Source organism: Triticum aestivum, chromosome 7D (genome assembly GCF_018294505.1).
Source record: "Triticum aestivum cultivar Chinese Spring chromosome 7D, IWGSC CS RefSeq v2.1, whole genome shotgun sequence".
Taxonomy (NCBI): Eukaryota; Viridiplantae; Streptophyta; class Magnoliopsida; order Poales; family Poaceae; genus Triticum; species Triticum aestivum.
Genome location: NC_057814.1, coordinates 517,111,316 through 517,131,733, shown reverse-complemented (window position 1 = coordinate 517,131,733; position 20,418 = coordinate 517,111,316). Strand labels below are relative to the sequence as shown.

General features: G+C 43.1%; 1 protein-coding gene across 1 annotated transcript; it reads left to right on the top strand.

Annotated features, from left to right (window-relative positions):
* Window positions 1–5,234: 5,234 nt before the first annotated feature.
* On the top strand, window positions 5,235–7,424 carry LOC123166690 (exopolygalacturonase). The gene is made up of 3 exons (XM_044584485.1): window positions 5,235–5,464; window positions 5,550–5,858; window positions 6,286–7,424. Exons 1-3 carry the CDS (start codon window positions 5,282–5,284, stop codon window positions 7,036–7,038), a joined length of 1,245 nt encoding a protein of 414 aa, XP_044440420.1. The 5' UTR covers window positions 5,235–5,281; the 3' UTR covers window positions 7,039–7,424.
* The last annotated feature ends 12,994 nt before the right edge of the window (window positions 7,425–20,418 follow it).

Here is a 20,418-nt window from a genome sequence, read left to right as displayed (position 1 = left end):
CAATCATTTTATAGCCATTTTATATCATTTTTTGGTACTAACCTATTGACATAGTGCCAAGTGCGAGTTGCTGTTTTTTGCATGTTTTTTACATTGTAGGAAATCAATATCAAACGGAGTCCAAACACCGCGAAATTGTTTGTGGATTTTTTATGGACCAGAAGTCTCCCGTTGGGCCAGAGCAGCACCTGGGGGGTGCCCCGAGAGGGGCACTACCCACTAGGGTGCGCCTGGGGGCCCAGGCGCGCCCAGGTGGGTTGTGCCCACCTCGGTGGCCTCCCGCACCCCCTCTTCACCATATAAATTCCCAAATATTCCAAAACCCTTTGGGGCAACCCTAGATCAGAAGTTCCGTCGCCGCAAGGCTCTGTAGCCACGAGAATCCAATCTAGACCCGTTTCGGCACCCTGCCGGAGGGGGAGATCATCACCGGTGGCCCTCTTCATCATCCCGGCGGCCACCATGATGAGGAGGGAGTAGTCCACCCTCAGGGCTGAGGGTTTGTACCAGTAGCTATGTGTTTAATCTCTCTCTCGTGTTCTTGAGATGTCACGATCTTGATGTATCGCGGGCTTTGTTAATATAGTCGGATCATATGGTGTTTTCCCCTCTCTATCTTGATGTGATGAATTGAGTTTTCCTTTTGAGATTTCGCTTTTATCGGAATCAATACTTTTATGGATCACTTGATATATGTCTTGCAATTGAATAGTCGTGGTGACAATGGGGTATCATATTGATTCACTTGATATTGGGGTAATCTATGCATAGGGGTTGATGCATGTTCTTGTCTTTGTTTCTCCGGTAGAAATCTTGGGACACTCTTCGAAGTTCTTTGTTTTGGATTGAATATTATAAATCTAAATTTGCATTCGTGTTATTTTAGTATGAACTCTAGGATAGATCGAACGGAAAGAATAGCTTTGTGTTATTTTAGTACGAACTCTTGAATAGATCTAATGGAAAGAATAGCTTTCAGGTGGTTTCGTACCCTACAAATAACTTATTCTTATGTTCTCTGCTAGATAGGAACTTTGGAGTGATTCTTCATCGCACTTTGAGGGATGGTTATATGATCCAATTATATTAGCACTGTTGAGAGATTGCACTAGCGAAAGTACGAACACTAGGCCTCATTTTCGAGCATTGCAATACTGTTTATGTGCCCGTTTACTATTTGCTACCTTGCTGTTTTTATTTATTCAGATTATAAAAATATATTTCTACCATCCATATTACACTTTTATCACCATCTCTTCGCCGAACTAGTGCACCTATACCATTTGCCATTGTATTGGGTGTGTTGGGGACACAAGAGATTTCTTGTATTTGGTTGCAGGGTTGTTTGAGAGAGACCATCTTCATCCTACACCTCGCACTGATTGATAAACCTTAGGTCATCCACTTGAGGGGAAATTGCTAGTGTCCTACAAAACTCTGCGCTTGGAGGCCCAACACGAGTCTACAAGAATAAAGTTGCGTAGTAGACATCAATTACCGAGAGGGCCCAGAGATACCTCTCCGATACACGGAGTGACAAATCCCAATCTCGATTCATGCCAACTCAATAGACACCTTCGGAGATACCTATAGAGCATCTTTATGATCACCTAGTTACGTTGTGACGTTTGATAGCACACAAGGTATTCCTCTGGTATCCAGGAGTTGCATGATCTCATGGTCGAAGGAACATGTATTTGACATTAAGAAAGCAGTAGAAATAAACTAAACGATCATATGCTAAGCTAACAGATGGGTCTTGTCCGTCACACCATTCTCCTAATGATGTGATCCCGTTATCAAATGACAACTAATGTCTATGGTTAGGAAACCTTAACCATCTTAGATCAACGAGCTAGTCTAGTAGAGGCTCACTAGGGACATGGTATTTGTTTATGTATCCACACATGTATTTATGTTTCCGGTCAATACAATTCTACCATGAATAATAAACCTTTATCATGATTAAGGAAATATAATAATAACCATTTTATTATTGCCTCTAGGGCATATTTCCGTCAGATCTCCCACCAACCGACATGCTAGCACCTTCTCAAAGATCTTAATGTCCCCGTGCACAAGGTTTATGGGTCTAAAATCACCCACCTCCAAAGCTCCTTCCTTCTTAGGCAAGAGCGAGACTAGGGACTTATTAATTGCGGCCAAACCTCTCATACCCACCTTGTAAAAACAATCCATAGCCCTCATGAAGTCCTCCTTAATGATGTTCCAACATGTTGCATAGAACCTTCCGGTAAACACATCCGGTCCTGGGGCTTTATCTGGGGGCATGACCTTGATCACCCTCTCCACTTCGTCCGCCGTAAACGGCTGCTCAAGGTGCGATAGGACAAGGTGCGGCAAGCCCAACACATCCAAATTTAGCGTATGGCCCCTAGTATCCGAGGAACCGAAGGCCGCACCAAAATAAGCATCCACTGTCGACGCAACCTCATCCTGCCTAGAGTATAGATGCCCATTGTGCTTCACTGTGCGTATAACATTTTTCCTTTGCCTATGACTGGCTTGCTGATGGAATAACCTAGTGTTGCCGTCGCCCTCGCGCAAATGCAGCAGTCTCGACCGCTGCCTGGCTATCCTCCTCTCCAGAGAGCTCAATCCTAGAAGCTTCCTCTTCAGGCACTTCCGCAGCTCCCTCTCGGCTTCCGAAAGAGCCCTAGCCTCCATAGCAATGTCCAATTGTTTGATGACTTCCAGTGCAATAGCAATTTGTAGCTTTATGTTGCCGATCCAACGGTCGCTCCACCTTTGGAGGCTTACCATAGTGGCCCTCAACTTGTTTTGCAGCGTGAGATAGTCGTTTGTGGCCGCAGGCGTCGAGCTCCATGCCAACTTAACCACCTGCATAAATCCCTCCGCTCTAATCCAAAAGGATTCAAACTTGAATCTCCTCCGCGTACAGATGTGCACATTCATATCAAGCATTAACGGACAATGGTCCGAGACCGCGGTGCCCATGGCCGAGAGGAACACAGGCCGGGTAAGCCTCATCCCACTCATTGGAGACAAAAACATGGTCAATCTTCTCCAAAGTAGCAATCCGCCTTCCATTCGACCATGTGTATCCTCTTCCGTTTAGATATATCTATTTTAGCTCAAGGAAGTTTAGTTTCGCACGAAATCTTCCCAACATCCTACGGTTAATCAACGCATTGTTCTTATCTTCCTCCCGAGCAATGAGATTGAAGTCCCCGGCCACAAGCCAAGGCCCCACATGCAAGTCTCGAATGTCAACCAAATCCTGCAAAAACTCCACTTTGTCGCTCTCCTCTTGCGGCCCATACACACAAGTGAGCCACCAAGGTTGCTCATCATCCGGGCACTTTACCAGCACCGTGAGCGTATGGTTCGTATAGTGTTGGTTTGAAAGTTGAGTTATCGTGGCATCCCAAGTCACCAAGATCCCACCACGTGTCCCCAACGCCGACAAGTAAAAAAACTTCTCAAACTTAGCACCGAGGCACTGTCGTACAACATTTATCAATACATCTTGTAGTTTGGTTTCTTGAAGACACACTATGGCCGAACTGGCCGTAGTCACCACCTGGTAGACAACGTTCCGACGGGCTGGTGCTTTTAGCCCGCGAACATTCCACACAATCATTCTCAATGGTTGTGTATTCATTGCATGATCCTACCTTGACCACAAGCGAGGCCACTAGTGCATCTCCACACCCTCCAACGGCACTGCAGGCGACTCCCATCCGAATAGGGCTAGTACCTTGGCGATGTGGGCGTCTGAAAGTGGGCGAGAAAACAAGTCCACATTCATCTGTAGGGCTTCCTCCGAAAAGACCTCCCCTTCATGCGCCAAACACAACTTCGTAATGAGCACTTGTTGTTGCTTTGATGCTCCATGCTTAGCCAACCGCGCACTCCTCCTTGGTGTGACGTATACTCCCCTCTTCTTCCTAGGGTTGCGAGTTTGCACCGCCGACGCATGATTGGGCGGAATTGACAGGAGTGGAGAGAGAGACTTGCACATCTCTGCGCGCATCATTTCAACATTCTCATGCAAGGGAACATCCCCACCAGCCCGTTGTGTCGTATCTTGGACATGCACTGCATCCTGATCACCCAGAACAGTGGCCACATCCACAGAAACCACCGGCTCCACGTTACGCAACGGCGTGCATGTTGCATGGGTGCAACCATCCTCTGATAGGCACACTTGGAAGGTTTCCCAGGCTTCCACCTGCCCAGTTTGTCCGCGCATGCACGTGTCGCTCCCCTCCTCGTGAAGCAGTGGGTCCAAACTGGTCCAAGAATCACCGGAAAGGCTGGCACCGTCCTCATCCGCCGGGCCTAGCAAGGAGATACCGTAGGATCCTATTTGGACGGATTCACATTGGTGCAGACCCCCTGTGGGCACCTGATCCTCTGGCCTGACCTCCTCGGGCGCGCTGCCTATCCTGTCAGCCCTGGTCCATCTCGACAGCTGGACCGAGACTGGGGAGGCAACCGGACTCTCCAAAGCCGCTACCTGCTCCACCGCACCGCTCCCATTTATGTTTTACAGTTTAGTTTTTTCTTCACCTTTTTATTTTCAGTTTTTGATGCTTAAAACATATTATTTCAGATGAAGTATTTGGGATCTGTTGGAGATGCTCCTATGTCCCATGTACGAGATAAAGCTCTTTTTGAGAGAAATATAAGAAAGAGCTGGAGCTGAATTTTGAGACACAAGCAACTTGCCAACTTGGAATAGAATTAGTAAAAGTGATCCAAAAATAACCACGAATACCTGTGAATATTGATAATACAAGATTACCTTTTTTGTATGCACAATATTAAAATACGCGATGAACCTTTTTTAAAGCACAACAGCAAAAATATTGTCCTTTTTTTCTCTTTGTTGTTTTGTATCCTTTTTATTATATGTGATTGTCCCATTTATGTTTTAGTTTAGTTTTTCTTCTCATTTTTATTTTCATTTCCCATGCCTACAACACCTTATTTGGGATGAAATGTTGGGGAGGTGTTGTATCCCATGTATGAGATGGAGCTTTTTTTTGAGAGATAATACGAGAAAGCAACATGGAATCAAAGTAGCAAAGGTGATCCAAAAATAACCAGCGGACGGCAACCCGGTTTAGCCGGCAACGACAACCTGAAAATAGCAAATGAGCATGCATGCCATGAGCATAGCGAATAATTAAACCGAACACCTGTCCCCCCTGAACAGATGTGTATATAAGGTTGGGCTCGGAAGCTCCTGGCCTGAAAAGGATCAAGGATCGAGGAGGATTCCACAGCCAAAATGGCGTTCAGGAACGTTGCGATGAGAGTCTTGTTGCTCCTGGCGGTGGTGAGCGCGACATATGCCGCCAAAGGCAAGGCGGAGAAGGAGAGCGCTGATGGTCCGGCGGCGTCCGGTCCGGGCGGGGAGTACGACATCACCAAGCTCGGCGCCAAGCCCGACGGCACAACGGACTGCACCGAGGTACGTACGTGCTGAAGGAGAGAGAATATAAGAATGATGATGGATCGATGGATCACGTGGTGGATTGCATTGCAATTACATGCAGGCGTTGGAGGAGGCATGGGCTTCGGCATGCGGTAGCACCGGGAACCCGACCATCATCATCCCCAAGGGTGATTTCCTGACTGGAGCTCTGAATTTCACGGGGCCGTGCAAGGGCGACGGACTCACCATCAAGCTGGAAGGCAACCTGCTAGCTTCCAACGACCTGGCCAAGTTCAAGTCTAACTGGATCGAGATCATGCGCGTGAAGAAGCTCTCCATCACCGGCAAAGGCAACATCGACGGTCAGGGCAAGGCCGTCTGGACCAAAAACAGCTGCCAAAAGAACTACAACTGCAAGATATTGCCAAACGTACGTACGCGTGCATAACATTATATAGTAATAAATTATATATCCGTGCGTATATTTCTTTTACTACTCCCTCCATTTTTATATACAAGGCCACAAACTCAAATTACAGGTACCAAGGTAAAATTGAATGCATAATTGACAAGCCAACTTTTCTTTTCGTTTATCGGGATCATTAATACGCAACATGCATGCAAGGAAACTGAATGGAGGAAGTAGCTAGTGTCATTATGACTACATGCATGCAAATATTAAACAAGTTGCTTGTACAAGGAAATAGTATCATTAATTCTTTCCTCGATTACTGTTGGTGGCCTTGTATTGATATAAAACGTATATTTCATAGTGGCCTTGTATAAGTAAATGGAGGGAGTATGATTGAAGAAATGTTGTTATACTCTTACGTATAAATGTGCATGCATGCATGCAGTCGCTGGTGCTGGACTTCTGCGACGACGTGCTCATCGAAGGCATCTCTATCATCAATTCCAAGTTCTTCCACATGAACATCTTCCAGTGCAATGGCGTGACCGTCAAGGACGTGAAGGTGACCGCGCCCGGGGACAGCCCCAACACCGACGGCATCCACATGGGCGACTCGTCCAATGTCAGCATCATCGACACCACCATCGGCGTTGGCGACGACTGCATCTCCATGGGCCCCGGCACCACAAAAGTCAACATCAGCGGCGTGACCTGCGGCCCAGGCCATGGCATCAGCATTGGTAGCCTCGGGAGGTACAAGGACGAGAAGGACGTGACCGACATCACCGTCAAGAACTGCGTGCTCAAGGGCTCCAGCAACGGCCTCCGCATCAAGTCGTACGAGGACGCCAAGTCGCCCCTCATAGCATCCAAGATCACCTACGAGAACATCAAGATGGAGGACTCGGGCAACCCCATCATCATCGACCAGAAGTACTGCCCCAACAAACTTTGCACCTCTAAGGGCGACGCCGACAGGGTCACCGTCAAGGACGTTTCGTTCAAAAACATCACCGGTACCTCCTCCACCCCCGAGGCCGTCAGCCTGCTCTGCTCCGAGAAGGAGCCCTGCGAAGGCATCACAATGTCCGACGTCAAGATCGAGTACTCCGGCACGAACAACAAGACCATGGCTGTCTGCACCCACGCCAAGGTCACCGCCACGGGAGTCGACAAGGCCAACACATGCGCGGCATGATTTCTTTTCTCCGTATTTCGGATGTACCAAGTGCTCTAATTTCTCTCTCTTTTTCATTTCTTTTTTCGCGATCCCGGCCGCTCGAGGAGATCATGTTTTTAGTTTCTGTTTTGTTAATTCTCATCTAGATGAGAATTAGTCATCTCACATCTACTCCCTCCGTTCCACAATAGATGACTCAACTTTATACTAACTTTAATACAAAGTTAGTACAAAGTTGGGTCATTTATTTTAGAATGGAGGGAGTAACTGCTAATCGTTTTGATACAAATTCTAAGCTTTATGAGTTTTCTTTAGCGCGTGCCCAAACGATGCGTTCGTTTAGCATGAGCAATTTCTGTGTGTTGTCCCGTTTCCTTTGATAAAGTGGGATTGTCCATTTAACATCTGACTGAAATCTAATTGGCTTTCAGTCATTCTTTTCATTCAATAGAATTGCGACACCTATATGTCTCTTTGTTCTCTTGTATATATGTATGTTTCAACGAGGCCGTGCTTAAAACTGCCCCGTCAGAAAAAGCTTATCGGGTTGGACTGGACCAGCTTGGAGTCATGACAAGTACATAGCATTCATGACAAGCGCATAGCATTCATGGTGATGGAGCAAGTTACAAGGACTAAAAACTCACTGAAACAGAGTAAATTAGACAGTAATCCATGTACAACACGTGAAATTCGACCAAAATTAACAAATACTTTGACACTGTAATTCATGTATGTCAACAATGTAAAAAAAGTACAGTGCAGTTAAAACGACATGCATTGCCGATGCTACAAAAACAAGATCATGAACTGACTGAAAGTTCAGCCATAGCAAGTTATATGATCTGAAAACTGAAACATAGGAACAGTTGCACAACAAAAAAAGAATTGTGGCAAGTATTGGTGTTATCTTATGACAAATCTAAACCAGTAGGTCGTGTAAGATTCACATGGCAGACTCACCAAAGCTTAAATGCAAGAGCAGTGAACTGAACTTAAAATTATATAGAAAACTATACGGTAATCCATGCACAATCAAGTTGTAAAAGCAATTCTACAAGACTGTAAGCACAAGTACAAGATTGTTTACCACAGCTGATTGCACACTGTAATTCATGCATTTTGATACTGTAAATAAGAGCTGACAATCAAGCAAAAGCCATGCATCATCCATGACCGAAAAGTTCAGACTGGAAATGAAACTGACAATAGATTAACTGAAACTTGAACCAAAAAGCACTAACTAAAGCTTCAACCCCAATAGTCACAAAGTAAACCATGGACCGATGGACCGATGCATCCCTATATGGAATGTAGTTTTTCGTATGTCATATGGGCCGCAGTGTTCAACTACTAGAGAAAAGGCTTATAGGGTGGGGGAGGGGGGAGGGGGCGTCGAGCGAGGTCTAGTACCCGCCACAACTATGTTGGGAAAGTTTTAGTCGCGGGTGAAAAAAAAGCATCTATCACTGCTAAATGCATAGTAGTGAAACACCGCGACCCATATGGGCAGACACAAAATCAGCAGTGGAGAGCACCAAACTCTGTCTACCACTGGATTGTAACATACTAGTGGTGGGCACAAAGTTTGCCCGCCACAACAATATTTCCTTGAGGCATGTCCAAAATTTTCAAAATTTAGCAGGGCATCTAGCGGCGCCGACCATAGTAGTAGTAAATTAGCAAATAATTAGGAAAAAAATCATTTTTATAAAATTCAGAATAGGGCAAAGTTTGAGCATGACACTTTAAATGGTGTATATTAATAAATAAAAAAGGTTTGAAGGAGAAATGCTGTTGGAAATATGCCCTAGAGGCAATAATAAAATGGTTATTATCATATTTCCCGTTCATGATAAATGTATATTGTTCATGCTAGAATTGTATTGACTGAAAACTTAAATACATGTGTGAATACATAAACTACACCGTGTCCCTAGTATGCCTCGACTAGACTAGCTCGTTGATTAAAGATGGTTAAGGTTTCCTAACCATAGACATGAGTTGTCATTTGATAACGGGATCACATCATTGGGAGAATGATGTGATGGACAAGACCTAACCATAAGCTTACCATCAGATCGTTTAATTTATTTGCTATAGCTTTCTTCATGTCAAGTATCTGTTTCTTAAACCATGAGATCGTGTAACTCACACCGGCGGAATACTTAGTGTGTATTCAAACGTCACTTCGTAACAGAGTGATCATAAATGTGCTCTACAGGTATCTCCGAAGGTGCCTGTTGGGTTTGAATGGATCAAGACTAGGATTTGTCACTCCGTATGACGAAGAGATATCTCTGGTGTCGGGGATATACCCCGCGGTATGACTCGGCCGGAGATATGACCCGACTGGGACTTGGTGTTTCATTGGTAAACCGCCCGAAGAGTGGCGACTCACTGATGACCCGGCCAGGCCCGGTGACTCATTGGTGACCCGATAGGTGTTTCAGATGGATGACAAGGCCCAAGGCCCAGAAGGCCGGCTCATGTTATGGTGGGCCGGCTTAAGAGGAAAGGCATGAAGAATATTTCCCTTACAAGGAATCAAGACACAGACTTGTATCCGGCTTGTATTAGAAGATAGACTAGTCCTAATCCTATTGGGATTCCACATGTAACCCGCCCCTCCAACTTATATAAGGAGGGGCAGGGCACCCCAAGAAGGGGGGAGAAATAATCTGAAGGGCTAGATACAACTAGAGGAGAGCCGACTTATACATCAACTCCCTCATGAGCATATTTTATAAGACCTAGCCAGAAACAACATGTAAGGTTATTACCGGATGATGTTTCCCGGGGCTCGAAGCTGTCTAAATCTTGTGTCTTGTGCTAATCCGCTTCGACGATCTACACACATCTCTCGTCCTGATCAACCCCTCTTAAGCTACTACCTAGTTGCGTTGGCCTCACGACAATCAAGCTGTAAAAGCAATTCTACAAGACTGTAAGCACAAGTACAAGATTGTTTACCACAGCTGATTGCACACTGTAATTCATGCATTTTGATACTGTAAATAAGAGCTGACAACCAAGCAAAAGCCATGCATCATCCATGACCGAAAAGTTCAGATTGGAAATGAAACTGACAATAGATTAACTGAAACTTGAACCAAAAAGCACTAACTAAAGCTTCAACCCCAAAAGTCACAAATTAAACCATATAGGAATAGAGATGGCCAAAAGCCAAGAGGGACAAAAAGAAGAAATCAAAGTTGATAGCAAGGCCAGAAGATTTGAGAAGGAGTGGTGCGCAATGAAGAAACAAGAATAGAAACAACAGAGAAGCAAAAACAAGGCCAACAAGATCAAGCAAGAGAAAGACAATATAATCATGAAGCCACAATTACTAGCTCAAATACTTATCTGTGGCATTCAGACAACTTGGTAATTTTAAATACTAGAAGAAAAAAGTTCAGAATTTATTGGTCTGTGTTGCAACTCATCTTTTTAAACATGCATTCAATGAGTTGCAGAATTTCAAAATGCTAACTTTTGTGGATTTTTTATGGACCAGAAGACTCCCAATGGGCCAGAGCAGCACCTGGGGGGTGCCCCGAGGGGGGCAATCCCCACTAGGGCGTGCCTGGGGGCCCAGGCGCGCCCAGGTGGGTTGTGCCCACCTCGGTGGCCTCCCGCACCCCCTCTCCGCCCTATAAATTCCCAAATATTCCAAAACCCTTCGGGGCAACCCTAGATCAGAAGTTCCGCCGCCGCAAGGCTCTGTAGCCACTAGAAACCAATCTAGACCCGTTCGAGCACCCTACCGGAGGGGGAGATCATCACCGGTGGCCATCTTCATCATCCCGGCGGCCACCATGATGAGGAGGGAGTAGTCCACCCTCGGGGCTAAGGGTTTGTACCAATAGCTATGTGTTTAATCTCTCTCTCTCTCTCTCGTGTTCTTGAGATGTCACGATCTTGATGTATCGCGGGCTTTGTTAATATAGTCGGATCATATATATGGTGTTTTCCCCTCTCTATCTTGATGTGATGAATTGAGTTTCCCCTTTGAGATTTCGTTGTTACCGTATTGAATACTTTTATGGATTTGAGAACACTTGATATATGTCTTGCAATTTAATAGTCGTGGTGACAATGGGGTACCGTATTGATTCACTTGATATATGTTTTGGCACTCAACTCGCGGATTCCCGAGGTGACATTGGGGTAATCTATGCATAGGGGCTGATGCATGTTCTTGTCTTTGTTTCTGTGGTAGAAATCTTGGGGCACTCTTTGAAGTTCTTTGTGTTGGATTGAATATTATAAATCTGAATTTGCTTTGGTGTTATTTTAGTACTAACTCTAGGATAGACCGAGCGGAAAGAATAGCTTTGTGTTATTTTAGTACGAACTTTTGAATAGATCGAACGGAAAGAATAGCTTTGAGGTGGTTCCGTACCCTACAAACAATTTATTCTTATGTTATCCGCTAGATAGGAACTTTGGAGTGATTCTTCATCGCACTTTGAGGGATGGTTATATGATCCAATTATATTAGCACTGTTGATAGATTGGACTAGCGAAATTACGGACCCTAGGCCTCATTTTCAAGCATTGCAATACTGTTTTTGTGCCCGTTTACTATTTGCTACCTTGCTGTTTTAATTTATTAAGATTATAAAAATATATTTCTACCATCCATATTACACTTCTATCACCATCTCTTCGCCGAACTAGTGCACCTATACAATTTGCCATTGTATTGGGTGTGTTGGGGACACAAGAGATTTCTTGTATTTGGTTGCAGGGTTGTTTGAGAGAGACCATCTTCATCCTACACCTCCCACGGATTGATAAACCTTAGGTCATCCACTTGAGGGAAAATTGCTACTGTCCTACAAAACTCTGCGCTGGGAGGCCCAACACGAGTCTACAAGAATAAAGTTGCATAGTAGACATCAAGCTTTTTTCTGGCGACGTCGCCGGGGAGGTGAGTGCATGAAGGTATATCTTTAGATCTTGCAATCGAATCTTTTAGTTTCTTGTTTGAGCACTAGTTTGGTTTATAAAATAGAACTATATAAAAAATGGAATTGAGGTTGCATCATATTATTGATCATCTTTATAGTATCTTTCTTGAAAATGATGGGTCAGAAAATTGTGCTCAATTGCTAGCAGAAGAAGTCAATAAAATGTTTGGCACAAAAAAATCTTTGATTGATGAGCATGATTGCAATGTTGTTTGTATGAATTCTTTGAATATCCATGATGCTAATGATATGCAAAGCTACAAGCTTGGGGATGCTATATTTGATGAAGATGATATTTTTAGTCCCCCAAGATTTGATGTGCAAATTTGTTGTAATGATTGCATGCCTCCTATTTATGATGATTATATTGATGAAAGTGGATTTGGAGAGGTCATGACTTTATTTAGTGATGAGTCCGCTATTTTGGAAGAGGTTTCGATTGACTATGATAACAAAGTTGCTATCTATGATGACAATGGTGATGACATGTATGCTATAAAGAATAATGATAACCATGAAACTTGTCATCATGATTTCAATTTTCACTCTCATGATAGTTATTTTGTTGAGTTTGCTCCCACTACTATTCATGAGAATAAATTTGCTTATGTGGAGAGTAATAAAATTTCTATGCTTATGTATCATGAAAAGAATGCTTTATGTGATAGTTATATTGTTGAATTCATTCATGATGCTACTGAAAATTACTATGAGAGAGTAACATATGCTTTTACGCATTTTAATAATACCATGTTTTCTCTCTATGTGTTGAAAGTTTTGAAGTTGCACTTGCTTTGCCTTCCTATGCTAGTTGATTCTTATTCCCATAAATTATTTGCTCACAAAATCCCTATGCATAGGAAGTGGGTTAGACTTAAATGTGCTTGCCATGTGATTCATGATGCTCTCTTTATATTTCCATTCTTATCTTTTATGCGTGCATCATTGAACTCATCATGCCTAGCTAAAAGGCATTAAAGAAAAGCGCTTGTTGGGAGACAACTCAACACTTTTACCTACCGTTTTTGTGTGTTCACATGATTATGCTACTGTAGTAATCATGTTTTATAGCTTTTGTTTCGATAAATTACCAAGTAAAGCCTTTGGGATAGTGTGGATGATAGTTGACTTGATTCTGTCCAAAAACAGAAACTTTTGCGCGCAGTACATGAATTTTTAAAATTCACTGGAATGTGCTTTTGATCTGATTTTTTTTACAGGTGATAGATATACAAATTACCTATGTTTTCCTAGTTTTTTCAGAAGTTTTTGAGTAGCAGAAGTATGGTAGTTATCCATATCATTACAGATTGTTCTGCTTTTGACAGATTCTGTTCTCAATGCATAGTTTGCTTGTTTTCTAGTTTCTATGGCTTATATTGCTCAATATAAATTGTGAAAATGATACACTACAGTAGGAATTGTGTGGAAACAATTATGAATCCTGTCTTTGACAGTACCAAAGTGAAATGGTTTACTCTTTACCATACTAACCTATCTCATGAAGTTTCGTTATGTTTTGTGTGATTGAAGCTTTCAAGTTTTGGGTGAGATGTCGATATGAGGAGAATAAGGAGTGACAATACCCTAAGATTGGGGATGCCCAAGGCACCCCAAGTTAATATTCAAGAAAAATCCAAGCAACTAAGCTTGGGGATGCCCCAGAAGGCATCCCCTCTTTCGTCTCCAACATTATCGGTAACCTCACTTGGAGCTACATTTTTATTCGTCACATGATATGTGTTTTGCTTGGAGCATCATTTTATTGTTAGGGTTTGTTTGCTGCTATTTATAATAATATTTTGCTTGTTTATTTGCAAAAAAAATGTCAAGTATAGCCTTTGTCATGCTTATTATGCAAGTTTACATGTTGCTGTTTCAAAACAGAAAGTTTATCGCTGTTGCAAAAATTCCTTAGAAAAGTCAGAATGTGATAAAATGTTGAAACTTTTTGCACAATAAGCTCTGATAAATTTTCTACAGTGTGTTAATTTTTCATAATTTTTGGAGTTTAAGAAGTATTGATACTCTTGCATTCTTTACATACTGTACTATTTTGGCAGATTGCTGTTATGTTTGCACTGTTTGCATATGTTTGCTTGTTTAATGATTCTATTTGAGGATAGGAGTATTAAATATGCAGAGGCATTTAGTATGCAATGTTGAATAGTAATTTTAGTGATTTGCTACAGTAGAGAATGATAAGGTTTTTGAATTGGTTTATACTAACTTATCTCACGAGTTCTTGTTGAGTTTGTTGTGGATGAAGTTTTTAAGATTTAGGGAAACCGTTATATAAAAGGAATTAAGGAGACACAAAAGCTCAAGCTTGGGGATGCCCAAGGAATCCCAAGATAATATTTCAAGAAGTCTCAAGCATCTAAGCTTGGGGGCCCGGTAGGCATCCCACCTTTCTTCTTCAACAATTATCAGTTAGTATCGGTTGAGCCTAAGTTTTTGCTTCTTCACATGATGTGTGCTATTCTTGAAATGTCATTTTGTTATTTTTGCTTGCTGTTTTAGTAAAAATACTTAGAACTGAAAGTTTTTAAATAAAATAGAGTCCTCAAATAGTTGCCAGGGAGGCTAGGTAAGCGGCACTTACATCCCGTCAATGAAGCTTTTTCTATGGAATTGCTCTAGTGCTTAACTTATATCTTTTTGAGAACGGTTTGCTTTAGTATTTTTGAAGAAATTCTCTCTTGCTTCACTTAAATTAATTTGAGAGAATGAAATATTATGCTCATGATCTTCACTTATATTTGTTTGAGCTTATCTAAAGCAACACATGAAAATTAGTCCAAAAGTGATAGATATCCAAGAAGGATATAATAAAAACTTTCATGAAGATCATTGGACAAAATAAACTTGATTCCTTGTAATAGTTTTGAGATATGATGATGTGATATGTGAGTCATGTTGATGAGTAATTGTGCTTTAGTAAGAATATTGGTGTTAAGGTTTGTGATTCCCTATGCAAGCACGAAAGTCAATAGTTGTGCAATGAAATTACATCCTACTTGTGGTGCATTATTCGGTGTTAATTATGCTCAATGCTCGCTTATGAGATTATCCGTTTCTTGGTTGGTCGCTTCTCAATCTTTTACTAGCCTTCATTTTGCACTAAGTATGATCACTACTTGTGCATCCAAAATCCTTTAAACTAGTTTTGCCACATGAGTCCACTATACTTACCTATACGCGGTATTCTTTTGCCGTTCTAAGCAAATTTGTATGTGCCATCTCTAATTTTCAAAATAAATTTCTCTTTTGTGTGCTCGTACCGCTCGCGAGGCGGTGAGGGGTGGCCAATATTTTCCATGCTAGATGTGTTATTCTCACGATGAGTGTTTATTCACTTGTCATTGCACGAGAGTAAGGCAAAGGTATTAGGGATGCCCAGTCCCTAAATGAAAAATGAATTTACTTTATGTTGTAAAACAATAAATTCCTTGGAAAGTGTTGATATGGAGGGCACCCGTGGATACGGTTAGCCATGGAAAGTGAAAGTATGGTGGAAAAAGGAATAAACTTTATTTTCTATTTGGGAACCGCCTATGATATATCTAGCATGGAAAGTGTTGGGAGCTCTAAGTCATTTTTGTTGGTGGGAAAAGTATGCCTCTCAAAATGTTTTTATCTCACAATTTTCGCTTTGAGCTCTGGCACCTCTACAATTCCCTACTTCCCTCTGCAAAGGGCGTTCTGTTACTTTATGCAATTTTTATTTTTAATTTGAGTCTCCATCTTCTCTTATAAAGCACTAACTAGGGGGCACTATGATCGTACTTGAGCATTGGGTGTAGCTAATATGCGAGTGTGTTTCATGAATGGTTCAATGATTGAGCATGATGGGCTAGGGATAACTTACTTTAGCATAGATATTTGGAAAGACATTGTTGCTAGTTGATATGCTTGAGTATTTAAGTCCTCATGTCAAAACTAGACTATTGCTTTGAACCATATAGAAGTCCAAATGTCCATGCTACAAAGAAAAGAATATGAGATGGCATGATAGGCAGCATTCCACATCAAAAATTCTGTTTTTATCATTTACCTACTCGAGGACGAGTAGGAATTAAGCTTGGGGATGCTGATACGTCTCCAACGTATCTATAATTTTCTATTGTTCCATGCTGTTATATTATCATTCTTGGATGTTTTACAATCATTTTATAGCCATTTTATATCATTTTTTGGTACTAACCTATTGACATAGTGCCAAGTGCGAGTTGCTGTTTTTTGCATGTTTTTTACATTGCAGGAAATCAATATCAAACGGAGTCCGAACACCGCGAAATTGTTTGTGGATTTTTTATGGACCAGAAGTCTCCCGATGGGCCAGAGCAGCACCTAGGGGGTGCCCCGAGAGGGGCACAACCCACTAGGGTGCGCCTGGGGGCCCAGGCGCGCCCAGGTGGGTTGTGCCCACCTCGGTGGCCTCCCGCACCCCCTCTTCACCATATAAATTCCCAAATATTCCAAAACGCTTTGGGGCAACCCTAGATCAGAAGTTCCGTCGCTGCAAGGCTCTGAAGCCACGAGAATCCAATCTAGACCCGTTTCGGCACCCTGCCGGAGGGGGAGATCATCACCGGTGGCCATCTTCATCATCCCGGCGGCCACCATGATGAGGAGGGAGTAGTCCACCCTCAGGGCTGAGGGTTTGTACCAGTAGCTATGTGTTTAATCTCTCTCTCGTGTTCTTGAGATGTCACGATCTTGATGTATCGCGGGCTTTATTAATATAGTCGGATCATATGGTGTTTTCCCTCTCTATCTTTATGTGATGAATTGAGTTTTCCTTTTGAGATTTCGCTTTTATCGGAATGAATACTTTTATGGATTTGAGAACACTTGATATATGTCTTGCAATTGAATACTCGTGGTGACAATGGGGTATCATATTGATTCACTTGATATATGTTTTGTCACTCAACTCGCGGATTCCCGAGGTGACATTGGGGTAATCTATGCATAGGGGTTGATGCATGTTCTTGTCTTTGTTTCTCCGGTAGAAATCTTGGGACACTCTTTGAAGTTCTTTGTTTTGGATTGAATATTATAAATCTAAATTTGCTTTGGTGTTATTTTAGTATGAACTGTAGGATAGATCGAACGGAAAGAATAGCTTTGTGTTATTTTAGTACGAACTCTTGAATAGATCGACTGGAAAGAATAGCTTTGAGGTGGTTTCGTACCCTACAAATAACTTATTCTTATGTTCTCTGCTAGATAGGAACTTTGGAGTGATTCTTCATCGCACTTTGAGGGATGGTTATATGATCCAATTATATTAGCACTGTTGAGAGATTGCACTAGCGAAAGTACGAACACTAGGCCTCATTTTCGAGCATTGCAATACTGTTTATGTGCCCGTTTACTATTTGCTACCTTGCTGTTTTTATTTATTCAGATTATAAAAATATATTTCTACCATCCATATTACACTTTTATCACCATCTCTTCGCCGAACTAGTGCACCTATACAATTTGCCATTGTATTGGGTGTGTTGGGGACACAAGAGATTTCTTGTATTTGGTTGCAGGGTTGTTTGAGAGAGACCATCTTCATCCTACACCTCCCACTGATTGATAAACCTTAGGTCATCTACTTGAGGGGAAATTACTACTGTCCTATAAAACTCTGCGCTTGGAGGCCCAACACGAGTCTACAAGAATAAAGTTGCGTAGTAGACATCAATTACCGAGAGGGCCCAGAGATACCTCTCCGATACACGGAGTGACAAACCCCAATCTCGATTCATGCCAACTCAATAGACACCTTCGGAGATACCTATAGAGCATCTTTATGATCACCTAGTTACGTTGTGACGTTTGATAGCACACAAGGTATTCCTCTGGTATCCAGGAGTTGCATGATCTCATGGTCGAAGGAACATGTATTTGACATTAAGAAAGCAGTAGAAATAAACTAAACGATCATATGCTAAGCTAACAGATGGGTCTTGTCCGTCATATCATTCTCCTAATGATGTGATCCCGTTATCAAATGACAACTAATGTCTATGGTTAGGAAACCTTAACCATCTTAGATCAACGAGCTAGTCTAGTAGAGGCTCACTAGGGACATGGTATTTGTTTATGTATCCACACATGTATTTATGTTTCCGGTCAATACAATTCTACCATGAATAATAAACCTTTATCATGATTAAGGAAATATAATAATAACCATTTTATTATTGCCTCTAGGGCATATTTCCGTCAGATCTCCCACCAACCGACATGCTAGCACCTTCTCAAAGATCTTAATGTCCCCGTGCACAAGGTTTATGGGTCTAAAATCACCCACCTCCAAAGCTCCTTCCTTCTTAGGAAAGAGCGAGACTAGGGACTTATTAAATGCGGCCAAACCTCTCATACCCACCTTGTAAAAACAATCCATAGCCCTCATGAAGTCCTCCTTAATAATGTTCCAACATGTTGCATAGAACCTTCCGGTAAACACATCCGGTCCTGGGGCTTTATCTGGGGGCATGACCTTGATCACCCTCTCCACTTCGTCCGCCGTAAACGGCTGCTCAAGGTGCGATAGGTCAAGGTGTGGCAAGCCCAACACATCCAAATTTAGCGTATGGCCCCTAGTATCCGAGGCACCGAAGGCCGCACCAAAATAAGCATCCACTGTCGACGCAACCTCATCCTGCCTAGAGTATAGATGCCCATTGTGCTTCACTGTGCGTATAACATTTTTCCTTTGCCTATGACTGGCTTGCTGATGGAATAACCTAGTGTTGCCGTCGCCCTCGCGCAACTGCAGCAGTCTCGACCGCTGCCTGGCTATCCTCCTCTCCAGAGAGCTCAATCCTAGAAGCTTCCTCTTCAGGCACTTCCGCAGCTCCCTCTCGGCTTCCGAAAGAGCCCTAGCCTCCATAGCAGTGTCCAATTGTTTGATGACTTCCAGTGCAATAGCAATTTGTAGCTTTATGTTGCCGATCCAACGGTCGCTCCACCTTTGGAGGCTTACCACAGTGGCCCTCAACTTGTTTTGCAGTGTGAGATAGTCGTTTGTGGCCGCAGGCGTCGAGCTCCATGCCAACTTAACCACCTGCATAAATCCCTCCGCTCTAATCCAAAAGGATTCAAACTTGAATCTCCTCCGCGTACAGATGTGCACATTCATATCAAGCATTAACGGGCAATGGTCCGAGACCGCGGTGCCCATGGCCGAGAGGAACACAGGCCGGGTAAGCCTCATCCCACTCATTGGAGACAAAAACATGGTCAATCTTCTCCAAAGTAGCAATCCGCCTTCCATTCGACCACGTGCATCCTCTTCCGTTTAGATATATCTATTTTAGCTCGGGGAAGTTTAGTTTCGCACGAAATCTTCCCAACATCCTACGGTTAATCAACGCATTGTTCTTATCTTCCTCCCGAGCAATGAGATTGAAGTCCCCGGCCACAAGCCAAGGCCCCACATGCAAGTCTCGAATGTCAACCAAATCCTGCAAAAACTCCACTTTGTCGCTCTCCTCTTGCAGCCCATACACACAAGTGAGCCACCAAGGTTGCTCATCATCCGGGCACTTTACCAGCACCGTGAGCGTATGGTTCATATAGTGTTGGTTTGAAAGTTGAGTTATCGTGGCATCCCAAGTCACCAAGATCCCACCACGTGTCCCCAACGCCGACAAGTAAAAAAACTTCTCAAACTTAGCACCGAGGCACTGTCGTACAACATTTATCAATACATCTTGTAGTTTGGTTTCTTGAAGACACACTATGGCCAAACTGGTCGTAGTCACCACCTGGTAGACAATGTTCCGACGGGCTGGTGCATTTAGCCCGCGAACATTCTACACAATCATTCTCAATGGTTGTGTATTCATTGCATGATCCTACCTTGACCACAAGCGAGGCCACTAGTGCATCTCCACCCCCTCCAACGGCACTGCAGGCGACTCCCATCCGGATAGGGCTAGTACCTTGGCGATGTGGGCGTCCGAAAGTGGGCGAGAAAACAAGTCCACATTCATCCGTAGGGCTTCCTCCGAAAAGACCTCCCCTTCATGCGCCAAACACAACTTCGTAATGAGCACTTGTTGTTGCTTTGATGCTCCATGCTTAGCCAACCGCGCACTCCTCCTTGGTGTGACGTATACTCCCCTCTTCTTCCTAGGGTTGCGAGTTTGCACCGCCGACGCATGATTGGGCGGAATTGACAGGAGTGGAGAGAGAGACTTGCACATCTCTGCGCGCATCATTTCAACATTCTCATGCAAGGGAACATCCCCACCAGCCCGTTGTGTCGTATCTTGGACATGCACTGCATCCTGATCACCCAGAACAGTGGCCACATCCACAGAAACCACCGGCTCCACGTTACGCAACGGCGTGCATGTTGCATGGGTGCAACCATCCTCTGATAGGCACACTTGGAAGGTTTCCCAGGCTT

Coding starts and splice junctions, on each gene's coding strand:
- LOC123166690 (XM_044584485.1), top strand. CDS start 5,282: ATGGCGTTCAGGAACGTTGCGATGAGAGTCTTGTTGCTCCTGGCGGTG. Junction 5,465..5,549: donor GCACAACGGACTGCACCGAG/GTACGTACGTGC, acceptor AATTACATGCAG/GCGTTGGAGGAGGCATGGGC. Junction 5,859..6,285: donor ACTGCAAGATATTGCCAAAC/GTACGTACGCGT, acceptor GCATGCATGCAG/TCGCTGGTGCTGGACTTCTG.